Source organism: Micromys minutus (assembly GCF_963924665.1).
Source record: "Micromys minutus genome assembly, chromosome: 6".
Taxonomy (NCBI): Eukaryota; Metazoa; Chordata; class Mammalia; order Rodentia; family Muridae; genus Micromys; species Micromys minutus.
Window position 1 is genome coordinate 1,746,939 of NC_137975.1, and position 22,493 is coordinate 1,769,431.

Genomic DNA, 22,493 nt, shown 5'->3' on the forward strand with positions numbered 1-22,493 from the left:
TTGCAGCCATGGGTGGCTCACGTAAGTTGTAACCAGTAACTGCACTAACGTTTGCAGATGATTTTTTTTTAAAGCAAAGATTAGGCCGTATTCAGGGTTTTCACTGTCTCCTCTCACATGCTTCTTAAAAGGAGAAAGATGGCAATACAGCCACTGAGCTAGGAACTCTCATGCCCTAGCTTGTGGGGTCTGGGTTAGTACTCAGGGTGACTTACTGATCTGCCATTACTAGTTATGTTTAGGAGTTTATCAAAGTCTAATATATTCCTGTGAGTGTCAAGATCATAAACATGCTTGTCAGATGGGGGAAAAGGGCTGTTGAAACAGTGGTAAAACGAAAAGTAAAATTGAAGAGTATTCTAGTAAAGGAGGCACAACTCATCCCATCCCCTGTTCTGTCCTAGGATTAAAAAATAAACACACCTGACAACCTGTAACTGAGTCTAATTCTTAGTTATACTAGAACTCTGAAAGTAGTTATAAAATAAATAAAAGAACTTAGGAACATTTAAAATAAATTCTAGAATCAGTTTTACATTTTCTAACCAATGTTTTATTTCTTAGTATTAGTTCAGAGGCAGGCCTAGAAATTGATAGTCAGCAAGAAGAGGAGCCTGTCCAGGCACCTGATGAGTCAGATCTCCCCTCAACCAGCCAAGACCCTCCTTCCAGCTCTTCCGTAGGTGAGTACTGTGTCCGTGCAGCTGTCTTCCTTGCTCTCTATCAGATGCTGCAGAGATGGAGCTCTTCAGGCCATACTCCTGACTTTTAAAACCTGTTACTTAAAGGGGACCTTTTATTATGAAAAGGAACTTGGTTTGTGTTTACATTATTATTACATAAATACTCTAGCATTGATAAGTAGGACCGTGCAAAAGGTGGGTCCACACCCAGAAAAGATTCCACTTCTATTTTGTCTGGATAAATGGTGTCAGCACAGATCCTGAAAAACACTTGGATCTCCTAAATGTGCTGCTTATGGTCTGGTTTCTTCTCTCATGTGGATTGTTCACCTTTACAAAGGTGCTGTCAGAACTGGTGCGGATGGATGGCAGTACTGAAAAGGGATCCAGGGAGTGCTTCCCCGTGTTTCCTTCCATCTGAGCCAGAGCACATTTGATCTGGAATGTTGAAAGATGGGACTCCTTTTATTTCAAAACCATGTTTGAAATTTACTAATGTAAAGAGTCATGTAGTTTTTTAATCCAACTTTTGGGAAAGATTTCCTAAAATAAAAGTTAATTCTACAGGCCTTTTTTTTTCTAATAACAATATCTATTGAGCACTGAATGTTAGAGACAATTCTCAAGCCTTTTACATAGATTATTTGATTCTCACAGAAACACAGTTTGGTAGGAATCCATCCCCACAGTTTAAGTTTGAGACTAAAACATTGGAAGGTTAAATAACTCTTAAAGGCCATGTGACTCATAAACTTCGTGTTAGGATGCAAGTTTGGCTCTAGCAACTCTGCTCAGTAAACTTTTATGTGAGGCTTTTATCTCAGAATGTGTAGGCAGTTCAGCACTATCCACTCTGATCATTATCATTTTCCTTTATGATGGTTACTGTGAAGTTTCTATAGAGCATTCATGCGTTGTAATAGACTTCCTTCGTTATATTCTAGTCATAGCTTTGCTGTCCCAAAATGTCAGTTCCTCTTACTTGCTTTTCTACAGCATGTCAGTCAGTTGGTCCACATCTCTAGGCTCAGCTCCCACACCCATATTTCAACAGCTAGCTTCTTTACATAACCACATTCCATACTGAACCCTAAAGGCAGAATTGCAAATTATTTATATATATTTATAGTTAGTAACTCAGCTTTATGTACAAAAGGATCAGAGATTATAGGTAGGATAATTATTAGTCCTGTCGATGTGCTCTGAGAGTTGTCTGTCCTCTGTACTAGAGTCAATACTCCTTACCAAAGTGTCCCTTGAGTGAGACAGTGTGATTGGTTGTTCCTAGGAAATAGAATGTCTTTGTGTTGTCATTGTGGGTGACACTGGTGCTCACGCAGCAGGGTTTCACAGAAAGCACGTCCAAGAGAAGGACATGTAGAAAAGGGTTAAGCTCTGTGGCTGGTGTCAGCGAGGAGGCCATGTGACTGGAGCGGAGTGAGGGAGTGGTGCCGGAAATCACCTGTGTCTTCGCTTTGTCTCGTGGAGACAGAAGCCAGTTGAATTCCTCACGTAGAATAATCACATAACACTGAGTTGGTTTGGCATGGTGTATAAGAAGCTAAATTTATAGCCAAGTTTGGAAGCTGTTACCATACAGAATAAAGACAATGGCTTGAACAAGATGTGTGGCTATGGCAAGTTCACTTAGATTTGAACTGGCAGGATCTGCTATTGGTTACATTGTCAGGTATGTTGCAATAGCCTGTCTCCTCAGGGACCTGCCTCATCTATTTCCTTATCTCTAGCACCACGTATATACCCGAGTAGTTGCTTAAAGAAAAACCTCCTAAATTAGTTTAGTAATTGAATAAACTCAACTTCTTCTCCAAATAAAATTTTTAAATATTTATTTATTTTATTCAAGAGTATTTATAAAGTAGCTGTCTTCAGACACACCAGAAAAGGGCATCAGATCCCATTGAGCCACCATGTGGTTGCTGGGAACTGAACTCAGGACCTCTGGAAGAGCAGCCAGTGCTCTTAACCACTGAGCCACCTCTCCAGCCCTCCAAATACATTTTTGAGATGTTTTTTGGGTGTGAACTTGTGTAATCGCTTAGCTTCCTTTCCTCTTAGAAAAAGACTTGAATGTTAAAGACAAATGGCACATATGTATTTGCCTGTGTGATGTGCTGATTTAGTAACCATAGCTGCCTTCCTGGTTTTTAACGTGCTTTCCACGTCTTGATACTTTCTTTAGATACCAGTAGTAGTCAGCCGAAGCCTTTCAGGCGAGTAAGACTTCAGACAACCTTGAGACAGGGTGTTCGTGGTCGTCAGTTTAACCGACAAAGAGGTAAGTTTCTGACATTATAATAGCATGTGTATCAAGTTTCTAAGGTAAATCTAAGAATTGGTTTATAATTACATATTGATCATGGGACGCTTAACTAGAAAGCTTCTTTTAGGCAGTTTGTCAAGGTTACAAAATTAATGTGTTCTTAAAATTGATATATTTTATTTCATTAGATTCCCCCCCCAAAAAAAAACCGATTTGGAAAATCAAGTGTTAGCATGCTGTGTATTCATAGTAACTCTACTGTATTCTTACAGTGTTAGGTTTTGTTTTTCCTGCAAATGAAAGTTTTGTGGCTATTGTAGCTAGTAAAGAAATGTTAACATCATAAATCTAGTAACCCACTTATAATAATTACCAGCCAACATGGAAAATATCTTTTTATATCCATATCTTAGATATTTATACTAAACATGAATTTTATTATTCTCTTCCACAGGTATAAGCCATGCCATGGGAGGAAGAGGAGGGATAAATAGAGGGAATATTAATTAAGTGACCTATAAACTGTGACACTTGTGAATAATAAGATTGACGAATCTGTTTTAATATGATGATTGTCAGGTTGAAAAGTGTTTTGTATTTAAATAGGTATGCTCATTTCAACATTCTTTATTAATAAAATGTATTTCAATGTCAAAAGGTATCACTGTTCTTCATTCCGTTTTGATGACTCTTCTTTGCCAATCAGTTTAAGGACAGTTGTACCAGATTTTGGAGAGGGTCTGTCCTGAACGAGTGGTGATTGCTCTTGCTGTTCTAGTAGGCACATCAATGTTATAGTATTGATCTAAATAGAAAAGAAAACATCCTTTAATTAAAAAGACAGTAAAACATTTAAGTTTGTACTGAGTACCATATTCAAAGTCAGTATCATTTCAGTATCAAAAATAGATTCCATTAGCTCTGACAAAAATAATTTGAGTGATGGAGTGAGTAATCTTTCGGCATCCTTCAGGTAATATTAGGTTCAGCTCTTCTTTTTTGAAATAAGGATTTAAAAATAGTTAATTTAAAAGATGGTTTGTTTTGGCTTTAAGCATATTTAAAATATATTTCTTAGGAATTTATATTACAGAATCATGAGCAGAACATCCTGGGCAACAAACTACTTAATAAAACTGTTCCGTGAGTGTCTTGGAGACCTCGTAGACTAATTAAATTTGCTGTCTTCGGTCTCTTGTGACGGCAGTGAATACTGGCTCTGAGGTCCCGACAGTGCAGTAGACTGGTCTGCGCTCTTCCAGCTAAGAAGTGCTTACAGTCCTTGTACACTTGATGTTCCCACTTGAACTATGGGTGTGCTTCCTCGGGAGAGACCAGCTAACCTACCTCTGGAAAAGGCGTAGTAGTCGTATCCGTCGGGTTTTCTGATGTTGGGCAGTGTTACCGCTGAAGTGACAACGTTTGGAAACCCTCTCCACAGTGTGCTCACTTTGACTTCATTGTGGAGGAAACCTGCAGACAGAATTTTAATAAGAGGTTTGAAAGAGATTACAACCTTAGAGCTGCACGGACCCAGGTTGTGAGTTAGTAGTACTCTGCCATGACATTACACCTCACTTTTAGGGCCATCTTGATTGATATAGATTTGTATACAGTGTTTGTTGTTCGCTATAATTAACAGGCTTGAATAAACTACTTCCTTTACCAGCTAAGAATTGATCTTGGTCATTACTCAGTAAGGCAAATGGATTTGTTTTACATCAATAAATTCTTATTACTTTTATGGCCAATAATTATATTTAATAAGGGTAACTTCATAAAAAATTATTAATCTTCATGATCAGCATTCTTGACAATGGTGAAAATTACCTTTGTCTTGATAAGAGACTCTGGGCACCGAGTAATGGATCCTGAAGGTGTGTGTCTGGAAAGGCACAACCGCACGTTCAAAGCGGCGCCTCCGGACCTGTGCTGCCTCCCCGTACACTGAGTAGTTGATGGCGGGCCGCCTCCCTGTGCACTTCCTCACGGGCTCCTGTTTGTAAGTGTACTGCTGAACGCTGCCGCCTGTGACACGGTGGGAAAGGCACAACGCACAGCCCATGTTAATCCACCCAGAGAGGAAGGGGTCACCGTCGCCTCTACGCTTGCTTGTTTGGGGTTTTGGTTTTTCACTAGTATATATTTAATACTGGGCTATTTTTAATGCTGTTCTTGAAATACAGTAATAACTAAGACCTGAAATATGAGTTGAACAAATGAATCGAACAAATTGCATTCCTTATATTAGTGATCTGAAAGTCCAGATGTTTTATGGTTCACATTGCAGGAGATTTAAATACTTCTTATGGCCTGCCATATTTATTCATTAAACCTATTTTATTCTTGCCATTAAGAATACTTTTTGATAGTAAACCTAGCAATTAAAGGGGGTGGGGGGGGGCTAGAGAGATGGCTCAGTGGTTAAGAGCACTGGCTGCTCTTCCAGAGGTCCTGAGTTCAATTCCCAGCAACCACATGGTGGCTCACAACCATCTGTAATGGGATCTGATGCCCTCTTCTGTGTGTCTGAGGACAGCAACAGTGTACTCATGTACATAAATCTTTTTTTAAAAAGACTTAAGAAATAGTGTCACATTGACTGTGTAATACATACCTCTCTTGAAGAAGTACACGGACTCGGGCCTGTCCTTGTACTTGGCTATTGAAAGAGCAGCCACTATCTTCCCTGTTAGTCCTCCAAAACCTTTGACAATTTGTTTAGGATACCCATCATCTCTTACATCATTGGTGAAGCGCCAGTACTGAGAACCCTGGAGGTTTGGAGAAATGATGTTGCATGTTTCTGGAACTCATTCTCAGATTTAAGTGTAGGGAGAACAAAATAAAACTGATTGAATAAACAGATCATAAATAGCATCAAATTGTCATTTTTCAAGAGAACAGTGTATCATTTCTGAATTGAAGGTTTAGATGATACCGTGACTGAGGTGCGACTGCATTGTTTTTTGGTTTTCTTTCCTAAGCAGTATTTGTGTTACCTTAAAGAAGAAAGTTTTCCCTTCACAGTTACATCTAGTAAAAACGGTGTCAATAGGAGATGGAATGCCCCAGACTTCAGTAATTCTGCGTGGGGGGGATGGTGGTCTGTATGGGTTCAGCATCCAGAAATAATGACCTACAAATTAAAGAGACTTGTCAGGCTGCAGTCTGAATACCGAAGTATGTCCCCCAGAAAAGGAAAACAAATGTGATGGTTATAAAGAAAAACGGACTCAGTGTGTTAAGAGGTGCCTGGATGTAGAGCCAGGTGAAAAAGAAAATGTGTATTCCTAAGATACTTCTTAGATCCAAGATACAGCAAAAGATATTTTGAGATAGTTTAGTTTCTCGTTTTAGTTTTTTTTTTTTTTTTTTTTTTAATTGAACTTTTGAGGTTATTTTGAGACAATCTGTACACTGGGCTGGCTTTAAACTCAAGAGAGATCACCTACCTCCACCTCCTGGATATTGGGATTAAGGGAGTGTGTTACACACCCACCCTGGTTTTAATTTGAATTTTTTTTTTTTTTTTAATGTATCTGTTTGTAGGGTCCACATGGAGGTCATGAGACAAACGGTGGTGGTTGGGTTCTCTCCTCCCTCAGTGCAGGTCTCAGAGTTGGAGTCAGTTTTCTCCTGCCTTGGTGTAGGTCTCGAAGGTCAATACAGGGCTTCAGCCCTGACAGTCAATACCTTCTTCCATTGAGTCAGCTCAGCACATTTTCTACTTAGGCTAAGAAAATCTTTTTGCCCTTATGACTTAGAGCTTTCTGGATTTCAGTGTTTTTACTATATAGAATTGACGTTAAAACTTAATGACTAGTACAATCTATTAAACCTTTACTGTGCACAATTTTTTATTGTGGTTCATTCTTAATCTGTGTTCTAAGAAGACTAAAATAACAGAAAATCCATGGTAAATTTACTTAATTCTCTGTAACCCCAGAACAAAAAAGTACAATATTTCTTACCTCACAGTGGAAGAATAATTTTCTAAGAATGCAAATCTCAATCACTTCATATAATTTGAAATTGAAACACTGAAATCCTATGCACACACGGACATGCACGCACACAGGCATACACACATGCACAAAGGAACCTTAAGAGGTAACAAGTCGAGTTCTTTGTTGGGTTTATGTACCTAGGTCAATAATGCTCTCTTTAATGCAGGGTCATTCAGTTCAGTTAGCACCCTGTGACTCTGTTCTCAGAAAATGCCAACACAAAGCAGGTTTATATATTCATAACTCACCTCGAAATGCAACTAATGTCCCATTTCGAAGAGTAGTCAGTCCATCCACTGGCTTACCATTGCATAAATTGGTCTCATCTAAAATCAACAAAAAAAAAAGTTAATGCAGAACAGAGGGAAGAAAAGACTTAGTATAGAACAGAAGGACAGCAGTTGTTGTCAGATCCTTACAGGATTGTTTCCTGTTTACCCTTCTGAGATCTAGTAAGGAGAAAAGGAAGTGGTAATGTTCCATAGTTCCGCTTACCTAACATAAAACCACTCGGGAATGCTACATAAGAATCCTGAGGTGTAAGAGGCCAGGCTGTCTTCATCTGCATGTATATGAGGTATTTATTAGACACTGATGCTTTCAGTCTCTGTAGGAGAGTACCTGAAATCCTTACCTAAATTATTTTGACATTTTCTACCCCACTTCTGCTCCCAACAAACATGTCTGGAATTAGCCAACACTAAGTTTCTGGTACTAATTACTACTCAGTCTCCTGGGTAAAAAATATTCCATGATTACTCTTGATCTACACACCTGTAAGGATGCTATAACCAAACTTGATAAGTTCCTGTGTTAGAATTTGAGATAACGAATCTCAGTAGAGATACTAGAACAGGAAAATAAGAGTCTTACCTGAAAACATGGGATTGATGGCCATGCCTTGATTGAGTGCCCCGGACAGGAGATCAGTGCCTGGAACAGCAGTGGGGAATAGCACAGGGGGCCTGGGTATCAGAGGCTTTTCTCCTTCACCTCCATCTGCGTCTTCATGATCTGGATTTACTTCTGCTATTTCAGAGTTTGGAGTTTGTTTAGGGATGGTGGTGGTTGGCAACATGACTTCAAGTGGGGTGGTATTCAGTTCAGGCATTGTTGAAGTCATCTTTAGCGGAGACGGTGTAGTTTTTGGTTTTCTCGTTCTTGGTGTCTTCGGCTTTTTGGTAGAGGTGGGCTTCTTGGGTGCTTTGGTTGGCTTTTTGGTAGAGGCAGGCTTGGGTGCTTTGGTTGGTTTCTGTGGTTTTAGAGTTGTCTTAGAGTCATCAGAATCTTTTGCTGCAGGAGTTGTTTCTTCAGGTTTGTTCTGAATTTCTTCTGTTGGAGCAGTTACTTTGGGTGCAAGAGTTGTTGCTTTCAAAGTAGTGATTTTGGGTGATGTGGTATCTTGAATTGTAGAAGGTATTTGAGTGGTGGTACTTGGTTTTGATTCAGTAATCTCTTCTGGTATGGTTGTTGTCTCTGTTGTCCTCTTAGGGGCAACTGTTGTTTGTGTTGTGTCTTTTTCTGTTGTCTTCTCTTTAGTGGTTGTCATCTCAGGTTTGCTTACCTCAGGAGTCTCAGTTGTTGGTACAACGGGCTCCTTGGGATTATTTTCAAGAGCCTTTGGTGTGGGTACCTCGGCAAACTCAGCTGTTACTTCATCAGGAGTCTTAGCAGTAGTGGGTTCAGGATCCTCAGGGATGGTGGGTTCAGGCTCCTTGGGGGTTGCAGGTTCAGGTTCTTTGGGGGTGGGTTCAGGCTCCTTAGGGGTTGTGGGTTCAGGCTTCTTGGTGGTAGGTTCAGGCTCCTTGGGGGTTGTGGGTTCAGGCTCCTTGGTGGTGGGTTCAGGCTCTTTGGGGGTGGTGAGTTCAGGCTTTTTGGTGGTGGTGGGTTCAGGCTTCTTGGTGGTAGGTTCAGGCTCCTTAGGGGTTGTGGGTTCAGTCTCCTTGGTGGTGGTAGGTTCAGGCTCCTTAGGGGTTGTAGGTTCAGGCTCCTTGGTGGTGGTAGGTTCAGGCTCCTTAGGGGTTGTAGGTTCAGGCTCCTTGGTGGTGGTAGGTTCAGGCTCCTTAGGGGTTGTAGGTTCAGGCTCCTTAGGGGTTGTAGGTTCAGGCTCCTTGGTGGTGGGTTCAGGCTCTTTGGTGGTGGTGGGTTCAGGCTCCTTGGGGGTTGTGGGTTCAGGCTTCTTGGTGATGGTAGGTTCAGGCTCCTTGGGGGTTGTGGGTTCAGGCTCCTTGGGGGTTGTAGGTTCAGGCTTCTTGGTGGTGGTGGGTTCAGGCTCCTTGGTGGAGGGTTCAGGCTTCTTGGTGGTGGGTTCAGGCTCTTTGGGGGTGGTGAGTTCAGGCTTTTTGGTGGTGGTGGGTTCAGTCTCCTTAGGGGTTGTAGGTTCAGGCTCCTTGGTGGTGGGTTCAGGCTCTTTGGTGGTGGTGGGTTCAGGCTCTTTAGGGGTGGTGGGTTCAGGCTTCTTGGTGGTGGTGGGTTCAGGCTCCTTGGGGGTTGTGGGTTCAGGCTCCTTGGGGGTTGTAGGTTCAGGCTCCTTGGTGGTGGTAGGTTCAGGCTCTTTGGGGGTTGTAGGTTCAGGCTCCTTGGTGGTGGTAGGTTCAGGCTCTTTGGGGGTTGTGGGTTCAGGCTCTTTGGGGGTGGTGGGTTCAGACTTCTTTGTGGTGGTGAGTTCAGGCTTCTTGGTGGTGGTGGGTTCAGGCTTCTTGGTGGTAGGTTCAGGCTCCTTGGGAGTGGTAGGAATAGGTTCCTTGGTTGTAGTTACAGGCTTCTTGGTTGTAGTGGGAGCTGAGTTCTTGGGAGTTGCAGCTGTGGGTTCAACCTCTTTAGCAGATGTTTTCTCTGCACTCCGTGTCTCTTTAGCTGAAGTCCTCTTACTTGCGGAAGACTGTTCCTTTGTTTCAGCCGTCTCCTTTGTTTCAACTGTTGTCTCTTTATTGGAAGTTGAAGATGCCTCTTTGGATGTCTCAGAATTAGGAGCAAGACTGGGTTTAGGGGTTACTGGTTTTGCTGCAGTAGTCTTGGGAGATGTGGTGACTTTGTTGTGTGGAGTGGTAGGAGGGTCAGGAGGTGGGGTGAGCTTGGACTCACCATTATCCAGCCCACTTCCGGCTTCATCCACAGCTGGTGGTTCTGGATTAGGTTTCTTCTTAGGGGTGTTTTTCTTGTTATCTTTTACTAGAGGAAAAAAAAATCTTGTTATTTTGAAGTGGCAGCTTGAAGTCATCAGTGTGGTCAGTGGCGTGAATGTGTGTCTGTCTTCCCCTCACTTGGTCCACACGTGCCAGCCGCCCCCATTCTGTTGTGTTCAGTGGTCGTCCCTCCTTCCTAGGAACTGGACTCTGACCTCTGACAGCTGCTTTAACTCCTACAAAGGCTTCTACTGAGGATTTGGCTCCCGTCTTTGCAACTGACTAGTCTCTGTAAACCCAGTGGCAATGTAGGACTATGAGCTGCTCCTTTACAACTGCGTGGTTCAACTCAATAGCACACAGGACACAGGCAATTAGGTTGTCAAGGCAGTGGGTTCTATCTTAAATCCCCATAGCAACTACCCTTTGAGGGAGCCACTAAGCCCAAAGTGCCTTTCACTGACGGGAATTCTGTTTAGCAAATTTGTATTGCACTTCCATCAAAAGCAGGATTCCTGCAGTGACTTGAACTCAGACTGTCTAGCTAGTAGACTGAAGGATGTTTCAGAGAAACTACCACCACCGGGGAAATGTTCCTCAGAATTCTAGTACTTACTAGAGCAAGAATATATTTTGGAATTTCGGGGTGGGGGAGGGGAGCCAATTTAGCTTGCAGAGAGAAGTGAGACAGATATGATTCTAAAAATAGGAAAATAACAAAGAGCAATATAGCAGGAATGAGAATCTTGCCTTTTCCTGGAGGTTTAAGAATGTCAACGATTAATGTTGTGAAAACACTATATAAGTTTATGCTAAATAAAATCATAGAAGGGAAAACAAAAGCTGGGGACAGAGAGGGAAGAGAAGAAGACAGTGATCCCATAGGTAGGAATTGCAACAGGCTGTCACAGACTCTCCAGTACTGTACTATATTTCTACAGTCAGAGCATCTTGAAATCCCTTGCTGTGAACAGTTACTTAGCTGCTTCCCACTGATTCTCTGCAAGGTCTATTCATTTGGCACTTTTTAAACTGAGTGTTTCCATTGTTACAGACTCCCCAGATACTGAGATCTCAAACCGTTGCATCAACACACATTACTTTTTGAAAAATTATTGTTAACATGGCATTGATAGAGTCTTTGATCTTTATCAATGCTCAAACCTTTTGGGTTCTTCTGCAATTCTCTATTAGCTGAATTTTTGGAAGACTTGATTTTCCGAATAGTTGAAGAGGAAGAAGAAGAGGAGGAGGAGGACTCTTGGTTTTCAGAAACAGAATGTTCTATAAATCAAATAAAAAGTTTGATCACACCAACTTATTTAGAACAAAACAAAGCAAAAAGAACTGCTGGTCCACATACAAAAAGAACTGATAACTAGTCCTCAAGCATTGGAATGTGCTGTCACTTTAAGGGGAACGCAACTAGCTTTGTGGAGCTGCTGGCTGAAAAAGCAAGGCGTCTTAGTTCACCACATATTCCAACAGTAGAACTTAATCCTGATTTTCCAACACCTGCTAAAATTTACACAGTCTAATTCTGTGAAAAAAAGTAGAGGAGAAAAGCTGCAAGTTTTCTTTTTCTTTTTTTTTTTTTTTCCAATGAGATTTGCCTCTTCTAAGAAGTCCCATGTTGGGTTTGGTAAATAAGGGCTGTAAATAGCCCAAGGGTTTATATTTGGGCTTAGATTTTTAACTTAACAAAAAACATATGATGAATGCTTCATGACTCAAAAGATGACTCCTCCTCAGGGAATATTCGTACGAATATTCCACCTACAGGTTATTTATTTCAGTTAAGAAATGTCCTGTAGTGACGGTTGTCATCTTCCTACCTTCTGTTATTTCCTCAGATTCTACAACTTTCTTAGTCTTCTTTTTTGGTGATTTGGGTGAGCGTTTGGTGGTTGATTTGATGGGGTGAGTTGCTCCTGGAGGCGGAGGTGCAGTCTTTGGAGGTGGAGATGTGGGATTATGCACTGAGGCCAAGCAAGACAGATTGATTAGCATCCAATTTAGAATCATCAGCAGTGCTAACTGAAAAGGGTGGACTCGTGTGGCTTCGAGGGGTGATACTGATAAATGTCAATACAGGACAGCCGTAGCCCAACACAACTCCAGTAATTCTGAGCACGCATTGCTATAAAATAGTGATTCTCAAACTGGAAAATTATGATAGAAAAGAGTCCCGTGAGGTCAGTGCCCTAAATGCTAGTTGTTGGCTTCTGGGTGTCTGTCTCCCTCTTTGACCTTAGAGTAGAGGCAGAACTATTGACCATGTTCCCATCTTTAAGTGAAATGTGTCTTTCTAAAGAGGAATGACCACCCAGTTAGTTCTGTGAGCGCCATCTCTCTTACCACCATTCCACAACTATAAAAATCAGGCTGCATATGGACAATGGGAAAAATCATGCACTCGTAATCATAATTATATTTTTCCTGTTCTTGTGTGAACTTAAGTCAAATAACGCCAGTTTGCCTTGATTGTTAAAAAGGTGTGCAGGCATGTTGTAAAGATTTCATATCCCCAAACATTATGCATTTTCACAGATGTGTTGACCTTTCCAACATAACACATACTAATGGTTGACATCTGTCTTCTTTGCCTTTTATCTCTTCCCCCCTCCAGCTCCTCAGCTTCTGAGAGGAAGCATGGGGCATCCCTGGGAGTCAGAAGGAAGGACAGCAGAGATAGGACAGAGAAGCAGTACATATACCCTGATGCCCCCACCATCCCTTCAGAACCCTTCCTATTTCCAGAAACTCGACACTGTACCTCGCCCTCTTTCTCCTCCCCTAACCTCCAAGTTGAGTAAGAGCTCTGCCGGGCACTAGTTCGGGACCGCAGCCAAAGCAGATAACACTCAGGCTTCTCTCTCTGCCCACACAGGGAACCGATTGGATTGCTACGACTTCCTGCCAGTTCTCAAAGTGTTAGGATTTTTAGATAGATCCCAATAACAAGTGCCTACGGCAACCCTGAAACAACTTAGCAGGAAGTCGTAGTGGTTTTTTAAATGAAGTTCTGCAGCTCTGGAGAGTTCCTTTGTTTTCAAGACCCTGATGATCTTCATGAAATCTGTGGATGGAGCTGACTTGCACTGCCTCAGTTTCTCCACACCCGACCTCAGCCTCAGGCATCCTTCAGAAGCACAGGGTACTGAGAGTTTACGATGACAGTCTCTCTGGTCATCGACCACTCTTCTTCCCTCTCCATTCTCTGCCAAAATAACTTCTTGGGGGTTTTGGGAGGTAGGGTGTTGTTTGGTTTGGTTTGGTTTGGTTTGGTTTGGTTTGGTTTGGTTTGGTTTGGTTCTGGCTCACGAGGTAGTGAGGAGATTTATATTCCCACCATGGTGCCTTCTGAAAGCTGCAGGAGTGCTGAGCTCTGGGGTTTTGAAATAAGGGTGTTGTCTCTAGTACTTTTAGAATACTTCCTGTAAAAATATTGACCAGCTAGGAAACAGTCCTCAACTCTGCTGATTACATTTCCACCATTCTGAAAAGAAAAAAAAAAAAAAAAAAACAGGAGGCACAACCTAACTAAAAAAGCATGGTCAAATTATGCAAGTAATACTTTTCTCCATTTTGCCCGCACAGATACTCATATTTTGACAAAGAATTGTTAGTAATAAACATTGGAGAAGAAGCCATTCTACCATTTTATTTTTAAAGGGGGACAATTAATTGTGAGAGTATTGCTTCAAGGTTTAATGGCCAGAGATGGTTTACATAAAACTGTCCCTGTCACCAACTTTGTGTAGAGATTGCCAAAGTGCCAGGAGCAATAGGAAGGAACATGTCACTAATTAGCTGGGGTCCTACCTTTTAGCAGAGTTGCCTGTGAAGTTTGTGACTAGTTAATTTACATGAAGAAGCTAGAAGTGTTCTGCCTTCAAATATACTCTCATACATTAAGGCTCGAAGCACAGAGAGCCCTAAGGACATCTGGTTTTGTGAAGGCAGTAACCATTAAGTGGGGACAGTTTTCGATGGTAAAGGAGGCACCTTGAAAGATAAAAGATTATACACTCAGCCCATGTCCCCCTCACTAGTGAACCAGAGATCTTGGTGCTTCTAGAGCTTTTGTGAGGCTCCCTACAGAAGATGCTTTCTTTAATTTGTCTTTATAAAACACGTATTCATGAAGCAGCTTGTACATTAGTAAAATCAAGAACTCAGACGTGTGTTAGCTATCAGTGAAGCCAAAAGGCATGGGCCTTGCTGGCCGGGCTGGCCAGGTTGGCTGTGCTGAGCAGCCCTGGCTCGATGCCCTGGTTCTTACCTTCTTCACAGAAGCTGTCATAATCTGGACAACACTTGCCAAACTCTTTACAGTGGGAGTCACAGTCACACTCCCTCCCTCGCTGGAAGGATTCGAAGCAGCGTCCTTTGCAGGAGAGTTCTGCTCGGGGCGAAACAGATAGCGTGGATTATTAGTCACAAAGCAATAGTCCCGTCTTGTAGCATTTCTCATCTGACAGAGTCCCAAGGGCAGTGTACTTCTAAGTCTCTTATTGGGAATTGGGAGGACACATGTCATCAACTATGAAAAACTAACTTTAAAAGGATGATGTCCACAGCCTGAGTTGGGGGAGAGATTTGATGAGCTGTAAGACACCCCGGTGCTGCCTGAGTCTCATACATGTGTAGGCACAAGAGGAAACTAGAGAAGAGTTACATAGCAAACTGCCCTTGAGTTGAGGTGCTTTATCTACTCACAACACCCACACCACTTCTTTGTAATAAATCTGTGCTAATTGAAACTTCATATCTTAAACAAGAGAGACCAAGAAACTAGTTGAGCAGGCCACTGCCCAGGTCAAAAATCACTTGCAATGCAGACACTTAAAATAAAAAATAAAAAAACTTTAAAAAAAATGATGAACTGGGCATAGAGTAAGATTGGCAGACTTCAGTTAACCCCAGGGTGTGGACAGTGGTGCGAGGCCTGCTTGTTACAGAAAAAACCTTGGTGGGAAGTGTGATGCTCCCTAAAGCCTACTGAGCCCCCAACATACCAACTATACAACACTAGTTATCATTTCCATATGCAAATTCTAAAGCAAATATAACTTTAACAGATTTGGGGGCTTTGAAATTAATCATTTAAGCCTGGTATTCATCTTTAAAATATTCTCTTTAGGTAATTGAGAAACTCGTTTACTACCAAAAGTTCCAAAGTTCCATTTTACGTACCAAATGACTACTGATCCTTTTGATGAGACTCTTTGAAAGGCTCATCTCTAAGCAATCAAAACTCAACTGTCAATGAAGAAGTACACCGTCCTTTTTACTTGATACCTCCCTAGCCACAGTACTAAGTCTTTACTTAAGACATTTCACATGCAAGCGGTCAATACATATGTGCAGGTGACAAATGCCCAGGCCCAGGAAGTCAGAAGCCTTGAAGGCTTCCTTAGGTGTGTACAGTGAACATCAACATTTATGCAAGGAAAGGAAAGGCTCTTGAACAAAGGAGGCAGGAGAGAGGAAGAACAGAGCTACCAAGAGGTACACAAGCAGGCTCAGGACAGCAGGCTGGACAGACAGCCGGCTCGGAACATACCTGTGGTGCAGACTCTCTTGAAATCAGGACAGCACTCCATGTAGTGTTGACAGTTAAAATCACAGTTGCAGGTGGCATCTCTAGAATACCCTTCCCCACATCTCCCTGCACAGCTTGATAAATCTAAAATCACACAACACCGAGGTAAAGACGGCCAAACCATTGCAAACAGGAGAGACCTATTAGGGAGGACAAAACCACCAGGGAAGAGGAGCTTTGCCCAGCGGGCAGTGCTGGGGACAGTGTACACTGATGGACATCGCTGATGTTTGGGCGAGCCTTTATGTGACCTTAGTGATGTCGCTTTAGTCTTCACTGAGCTGGGACTATAGACACCTTTGAAAGTCAAGCTATGTAATGCTTGTACTCGGGAGTGGTGATTCTGAGGGAAGGGTAGCATTTACGACTGCAGAGGATGCTGCTGTCACCATTACTAGTGGCCACATTTTGAACAGTCTTTGTGCCAGGCTCTGAGTCATACATTCTCTCCAAGACTTAGGAAAATGTTTTTCTCAAAAAGTATGGCTATCCTTAGCTAAGGTAAAAATGATGACACAGGCCAGGCGTGGGAGCACTCGGGAGACAGAGGCAGTGGATCTCTGTGACTCTGGGGCCAACCTGATCTACAAACTGAATTCCAGAACAGCCAGGGCTACACAGAGAAACCCTGTCTTGGAAAAAGGAAAAAAAAAAGGTAGCAAATTTTAATAACTTCCCCAATGACAGACACACAGTAAGTTACTGAATGTATATGTGTATATATGTGTGTTTATGCATATAGATAAATATAGATATATCTGTGTGTATCAACTAATATCAACTAATAGTTATCAACTAATATGATTCATTATTTGTGCATCCCATTTACTCTCATAAATGCCTGACAGAATAATCAATTGTTATATAATTATCCTAAACAAACAGCCCGTTTTGACTCATGTATCTGAATTTGAAGCAGGAGCCTAATTCCTCTCACTCCCCAGTCATGAGTTCAGCAGCCAGCGTGGGCCAGCACAGACTTAAGGTGCTCTTTTTCGGGAAGAGTGAAAAAGACCTTTTGAAATCTGATCTGGGTGTGGATAAAAGGTCATGAACTTAGTGTTTGGGGACAAGCAATAATGTTGGGATGGAATAATTAGCCTCAAACATTTCTAAACACCATTTGGCAGATAACACTGCAAGCTCCTCTCCAAAAGATAACAACATGACTGTAACAAAAGATTCCACCTCTGGGACGTCTCAATCCATAGGCAGACGTTGAAACACACTGAAAATATCTCAAGAGAATCCAAGGAGGCTTAAGTCTTAATACTTAAACAACAAAGAGAAGGGTAACTCTCAGAGTGATTGCTTACATACATATGTGCACAGTACATACAAAAATGCATATATAGTGTATGTATATAAAATACATATATTATATATAAGGGGAAGGATGAGAAGATGTTGCAAAGGCAGAAGAAGCAGACAAAACAACATGAAAAGATTACGCCTTTTACACTTAGCAGATGTCTAGAACAAATCCACTTATTTTTCATGGGTGGGTCTGTTGTAGCCTTAAGTTTTATTGTTATTTATTTAAACCACTAGAGTGAGCATGTATGCGTGTGCGTGTGTGTGCATGTGTGCATGAGCATGCCAGTGTATGTGTAAGCATGCCTATGTGTATGTGAGCACACCTGTGTGTCTGTGTGTTACATGCATGTGTGCATGCACATGTGGAAGCAGAGGACTGTCTGCTTTCCTCTATTCTCATGGTCCACCTTATTTTCTGGGCGAGGATGTTACTGAGAAGAGAGCACTTGAGGCTGACAAAATTCCACCTGAAGTATAAATGTGCACAACAGTGATGCCAGAGTGTAACCTATTACTTTATAATGCTTTATAATAAATTATCTGATACAAAAGTTTGGCTAAGTTTGTTAATTCGCTATTTTACATATATGGTAGTAATATAGGTTTATAAAATATGAACCTTTCCTTTATAAATGTCCTTGGCCAACAAATAAACATTTTCCTTATCCTATCAAAGGAATTCCTGTGGCTTGTTAAATCTCATCTCCTGCGTCGGCTTCCGTAGCCTGTGCGGTAAATATAGAAGGATACAGAGAACCTTCATCTCCCCTCCCTCCACAGAGACGACATTCTGACCTGTGAGCCAATCCATGTCTTACAGGCAAAATACATACAAAGATACTCTCTGTCACAACAAAATCAATTACTTTGTATACTAACTTAAAATGCTGATAAAACATTTCCTGTGTTTAACCTGTTATTTAATTTTTTTTTCATTTCTTAGGATGGTGTTGTGTAACTCCAGCATGATTTAATTGTGTAAATGTCTGTATTTTTATTTTTTCTAATTGGGGTGAAAAGCAGAGGGCACCGAGGAAGGACATTATTTTTCATCAAAGCTCAGAACTCCTTCAAAGCTCTCCCACAATGCAGAGGGAAAGATGGGAATTCCAAAGCACACAAATGCACTGCGTGCCTTTCAGGTTGAGGGGCTGCAAACTGTTAAACTCACTGGAATTCATGCTTAGGAATATATGTCAGTGTAGTTGCCGTAAAACCAACTGGGTGCTTCACAGCAAGGGTAGCATAGAAGCATTTTTCTATGCTGAAGTTACCTTGAGATGAGACTTGTTCAATCAAGAAAACAGGAAGCAGCAGCGACAAGCAAATGGGAAGTATTTTCCACCCCATGGCTGTTCTCGGCGATGCTCTTGCCTGAGATAAAAAATAAGAGCGTTAGAAACCCACTACACATTTAATCTCACCCGTAAATAGTGCATCTCTCGTGCATGGCATTCAGAAACTTTCAAAATGTAATTCAATGACAAGCCACTTCATTCTTAGAACAAAAACTGTTGGGTAATCAGCTTGAATTCCTGAGAAAGTCGTTGCTTTGATATATATATACCTCAGAATAATAGCAGAAAGCAGGCTTATTTTAGAACATGTAGGAAGAGTTGTCTGTGCTCACAGCATGAGGTTTAAATCATGTCCTGAGATAAAAATGAGCAGCTCCAGTTAAACTGAGTTTAGCAATAGCAGCAGACCTGTCCTCCCAACTCTCCAACCCAGCTTGGTATAAATTCACAGGCTCTCAACAGGTATCTCACGTGAGTACGATTCCTTCCAAAACTCTCTAACTACTGTCCTTTTCCAAACACACTTAATGAAGACACACTTAACGCTACGAAAAGCACACCAACCCTGACGCTTACCTGTAAAGGGAGAGGTGGAGTTCTCCAGTGTGCTGGAAGTCTTATATAGCAGTGCGAACGGACTGGGATGGACCAATTAGTCCAAAGGTTAGGCAAAATCAACAGTGACAACCTATGAAATCAAGCTTTCCTCATTTGTTGGATGGTGGCCCAGACGACTAGACTTAGGCAACATCTGGAAAACACTTCCATTAAGAAAAATGACTACTACAAAATAAAGTTAGATTTATTGGCCAAAACACATTTCGAATTTCTAAGGGAAGTGAACAAATTGTTCTGAGATGGTAAACCATTCTGGAAGCCTTTGAGTAGGGTGCAAAGCAGCAACTCTAAACTCCTCATGCTGGCCCTGTCCCTTCCTTCTCTAAACCCTTCACGCTGGCCCTGTCCCTTCCTTCTCTAAACCCTTCACGCTGGCCCTGTCTCTTCCTTCTTGGCAGTTACATCCAGTAATGGTGCTTCTGGTACTTCTCTAATGTTAGCTTGGGATGAAAAAGACCATGAACTTATATCAATCATGCATGCTTCTTCTTTCTCTTCTTCTGTTCCTTTCTTTTTTGAACTCTCATTTCTGTAGGGCACAGAAAAAAAATGCTCTCTGTTCACCTAAAGGTAAAATAACACACACCAGGGTTTCAGGTTTCATTACCATGAAAAAGCTCGCATTAGAACACTATTGAAAAATCTTTCACACAGACACCAGCTTGTTGTACCATCTGCTCTCTCTGGAGGCTAAGGGAAGAGACTGACAAACCAAGGCACTAGAGACCAGACTGAACATCACAGTTGGACTCTGTCTCAACAACCAACAACAACAAAACATAAAATGAAAACCTCATTTTCCATGCCCTTTTATTTAAAACTGGCAGCATTTAGAAAAGGTCTTTTAAGCTCCTAGTGAAGTTTTCCCTGCCTGAGGAAGTGTAAACCAGCAACCTTTCGGCTCCACTGGAAATTTTACTCCATTTTGATGTGAAATGTTCTTGTTCATATTGTTCTCAACTCACTTAACTTCTCCTCGAGGTTTCCGGACCTTCCAAACACTTGCCCACGTCAATCTAAGTCACATTTATGATTACAGTCAACAAATGTAGTGTACTTCGTTGGTATTATCTATCCGTTTTGTCTCTGAACACCAATAGACATTGATTTCCTGAAGAATCTATCTGAAGTCTACTGCCAACGGACAGCCTAGTGCTTCCCTGAGACTCTGTGTGTGAGTGTGTGTGTGTGTGCCTGAATTTTGCCATCTGCGGTGTACTTACCAGATGGTGTATTTAGTGATCACAGAATGCCTTTACGTAGAAATATCATCATCTATATTTTATAAATAAAAAGATAAAATGACTAACAAAGGTTCTGGCTATCCTCAGAGCCAAGGTCCCAACCCATGACTTTGCACATGAGCTCGCTCCTCGTTTTATAATATCCTTGAGTAATGGATTTATAACATGCTTGAGTAAACCCATCACGTCAGTGCATAACCACTGTATCACATTTTAATCCTTTATATTTACATAGTGTACTTCTCAGATGAATACATGGACAGAACGTACAGGCTGTCTGCTCATCCCTCTGGCCACACTCGGAATCCACAGCGTTACTCCCCTTTAGCTTCTGGTGGTCTGGGCAAATCAGTCGCAGCTGGTAAGACTGAGAGGCGGAATTTGAACTCCACTGGACCAGTGTTTCTTTCTCTTGGAGATTTGGAGTTAGGATGCAGAGATTCTAGGTCCTTCTGCCCATAGAGATCTGTGATGTGTAGATTTCTGCTCATGCTCTAAAGAAAGTTCTTCAGACAAAAAATAATGTGAATGATTGAAGCAGCTACAGGGAAAGAGTTCAGAGACCTTCTAGATCCGGAATACATCATGCTCTATCCGCTCAGCTTCCGGAATGCATCATGCTCTGTCGGCTCAGCTTCCGGAACGCATCATGCTCTATCGGCTCAGCTTCCGGAATGCATCATGCTCTATCGGCTCAACTTCCGGAATGCATCATGCTCTATCGGCTCAGCTTCCGGAATGCATCATGCTCTATCAGCTCAGCTTCCGGAATACTTCATGCTCTATCGGCTCAACGCCCTGTTGTATATTAATGGTAAATTTTTCCTTTGGATCTGAGGCTAAGGAAGGTTCTTGCTACTTTAAATTATTAATAAATTTGTATCATGTACATAAAAGGCCTTGGACAAAATTAAAATAAAATATCTTGGTTCTTAGACTTTCAAGAGTAAGATCAAGGAGGCTGGAGAGATGGTTCAGGGGTTAAGAGCACTGACTGCTCTTTCAGAGGCCCTGAGTTTGGTTCCCAGCAACCACACGGTGGGTCACAGCCATCTATGATGAGATCTGATTCTCTCTTCTGGTGTGTCTGAAGACAGCTACAGCGTACTCATATATAATAATAATAATAATAATAATAATAACAACAACAACAACAACAACAACAACAACAATAATAAAAAGAGTAAGATCGAGATTGTGCTCTGATTTATGCCTTTTAAACTCTCTGTATTATAATCTTCCTTCTTCATATGAATTCAACAATGGTGAATAATCACATTTGGGGGGGACTTCCTGCCTGTGCAGTCACGGGAAGGCTAGCGAAAGACATCACGTGTTTTGTTCAATCTCTTTTATTCCCTTGAGTCAGGTCTCTCATTAAACCTGAGCTTAGCTATAGGTCAGCAAGTCCCAGAGACTCTCTGCTACCTGTAGAACTAGGGTTACAGGCTTATAGATAATAAAGCCCAGCTTTGTAAGTGGACATTGGCAGTTTGAACTTGTATCTTCATGTTTATATGGCAAATGTCCTTACCCATTACACTGTCACCAGCAAAGGACACTTTAAAATTGTCTAAATACTATGTACTTGTCCTTAAGTTCAAGCTCTAAGCTGCCAGAACTGACAAAGAACACATGTATGTACACATACATATGTGTACCAGTGTAAGCTATCACTTTAAACATAATTTTCCAGATGTGTCGGAAAGAAGGAGAAACTATCACATTGGGCTGTGTTTGTTACACAGCAATTCTTCTACATCATTACAAGATTTCCCTTTGAAATGTCACCCTCACTAAAAGCATTTTGCTAGGGATTATTTCAGTCTCATTTAACTGGGACACACATTATCTCAGGGCTGGGAAGAGGGAAGTAAAAGCAACAGAGAGAACGTGTTGACACAGAATCATGTCCCTCCTCCAAGGGCTGCTTTCCTAGTGGGTACCCTTCTGAGCATCCTTTTCTACATTTGCAGGAGGGAGTGCAATGGCATCTTCAGAGGACACTCGGAGGGGGCTTCTGTGGGTTAGATGATCTCAGAACATGCTGCCCCTTCTACTCAGTCGGTTATGCCTTCATTGGAGCTTTCAGCTGTCACCTTGTCCTGTAGCCAGCTGTTCCATGCCTCATGGCTTCCCTCCACTTTTCCACGTCTTTGATGTGCTTTCTTCCAGCAGCAGCCCAGGAAAAACTGAAGCACGCTGGGGGGAGGGGAGACTACAGATGCAGGCCTGTTCTTCACTGCCACACTTAGTGTGTGATGTTAGATCAGTATCTCCTTGAGTCGAAAGAACTCCTTCACTCT

General features: G+C 41.8%; 2 protein-coding genes across 2 annotated transcripts in view; one reads left to right on the forward strand and one right to left on the reverse strand.

The window, feature by feature from the left end:
- TPR (translocated promoter region, nuclear basket protein) overlaps positions 1-3,622 on the forward strand; it is a 53,787-nt gene extending 50,165 nt beyond the window's left edge. Inside the window, exons 50-52 of the mRNA XM_080918369.1 lie at positions 565-683; positions 2,887-2,982; positions 3,422-3,622. Coding sequence (XP_080774495.1) covers positions 565-683; positions 2,887-2,982; positions 3,422-3,477 — 271 coding nt within the window. The 3' untranslated portion in view covers positions 3,478-3,622. The remainder of the gene's footprint in view (positions 1-564; positions 684-2,886; positions 2,983-3,421) is intronic.
- Positions 3,623-3,641: 19 nt separating this feature from the next.
- PRG4 (proteoglycan 4) lies at positions 3,642-18,394 on the reverse strand. Its single transcript, XM_080918370.1, has 9 exons — positions 18,302-18,394; positions 14,388-14,507; positions 7,851-10,148; positions 7,226-7,303; positions 5,970-6,106; positions 5,585-5,741; positions 4,798-4,995; positions 4,315-4,440; positions 3,642-3,772 (listed from the first exon to the last, which is right to left on the reverse strand). The coding sequence occupies exons 1-9, from the start codon at positions 18,375-18,377 to the stop codon at positions 3,675-3,677; spliced, it is 3,288 nt and encodes a 1,095-aa protein (XP_080774496.1). The 5' UTR covers positions 18,378-18,394; the 3' UTR covers positions 3,642-3,674.
- Positions 18,395-22,493: the final 4,099 nt, after the last annotated feature.

Bases quoted from the DNA above. Each gene is read 5' to 3' on its own strand.
- PRG4 (XM_080918370.1), bottom strand. From the start codon at position 18,377: ATGGGGTGGAAAATACTTCCCATTTGCTTGTCGCTGCTGCTTCCTGTT. The intron at 6,107-7,225 runs GTGAGTTATGAA...TTTAATTTGTAG, and splicing joins GACATTAGTTGCATTTCGAG to GTCATTATTTCTGGATGCTG. The intron at 4,441-4,797 runs GTAATTTTCACC...TTCTGTCTGCAG, and splicing joins AGTCTCTTATCAAGACAAAG to GTTTCCTCCACAATGAAGTC.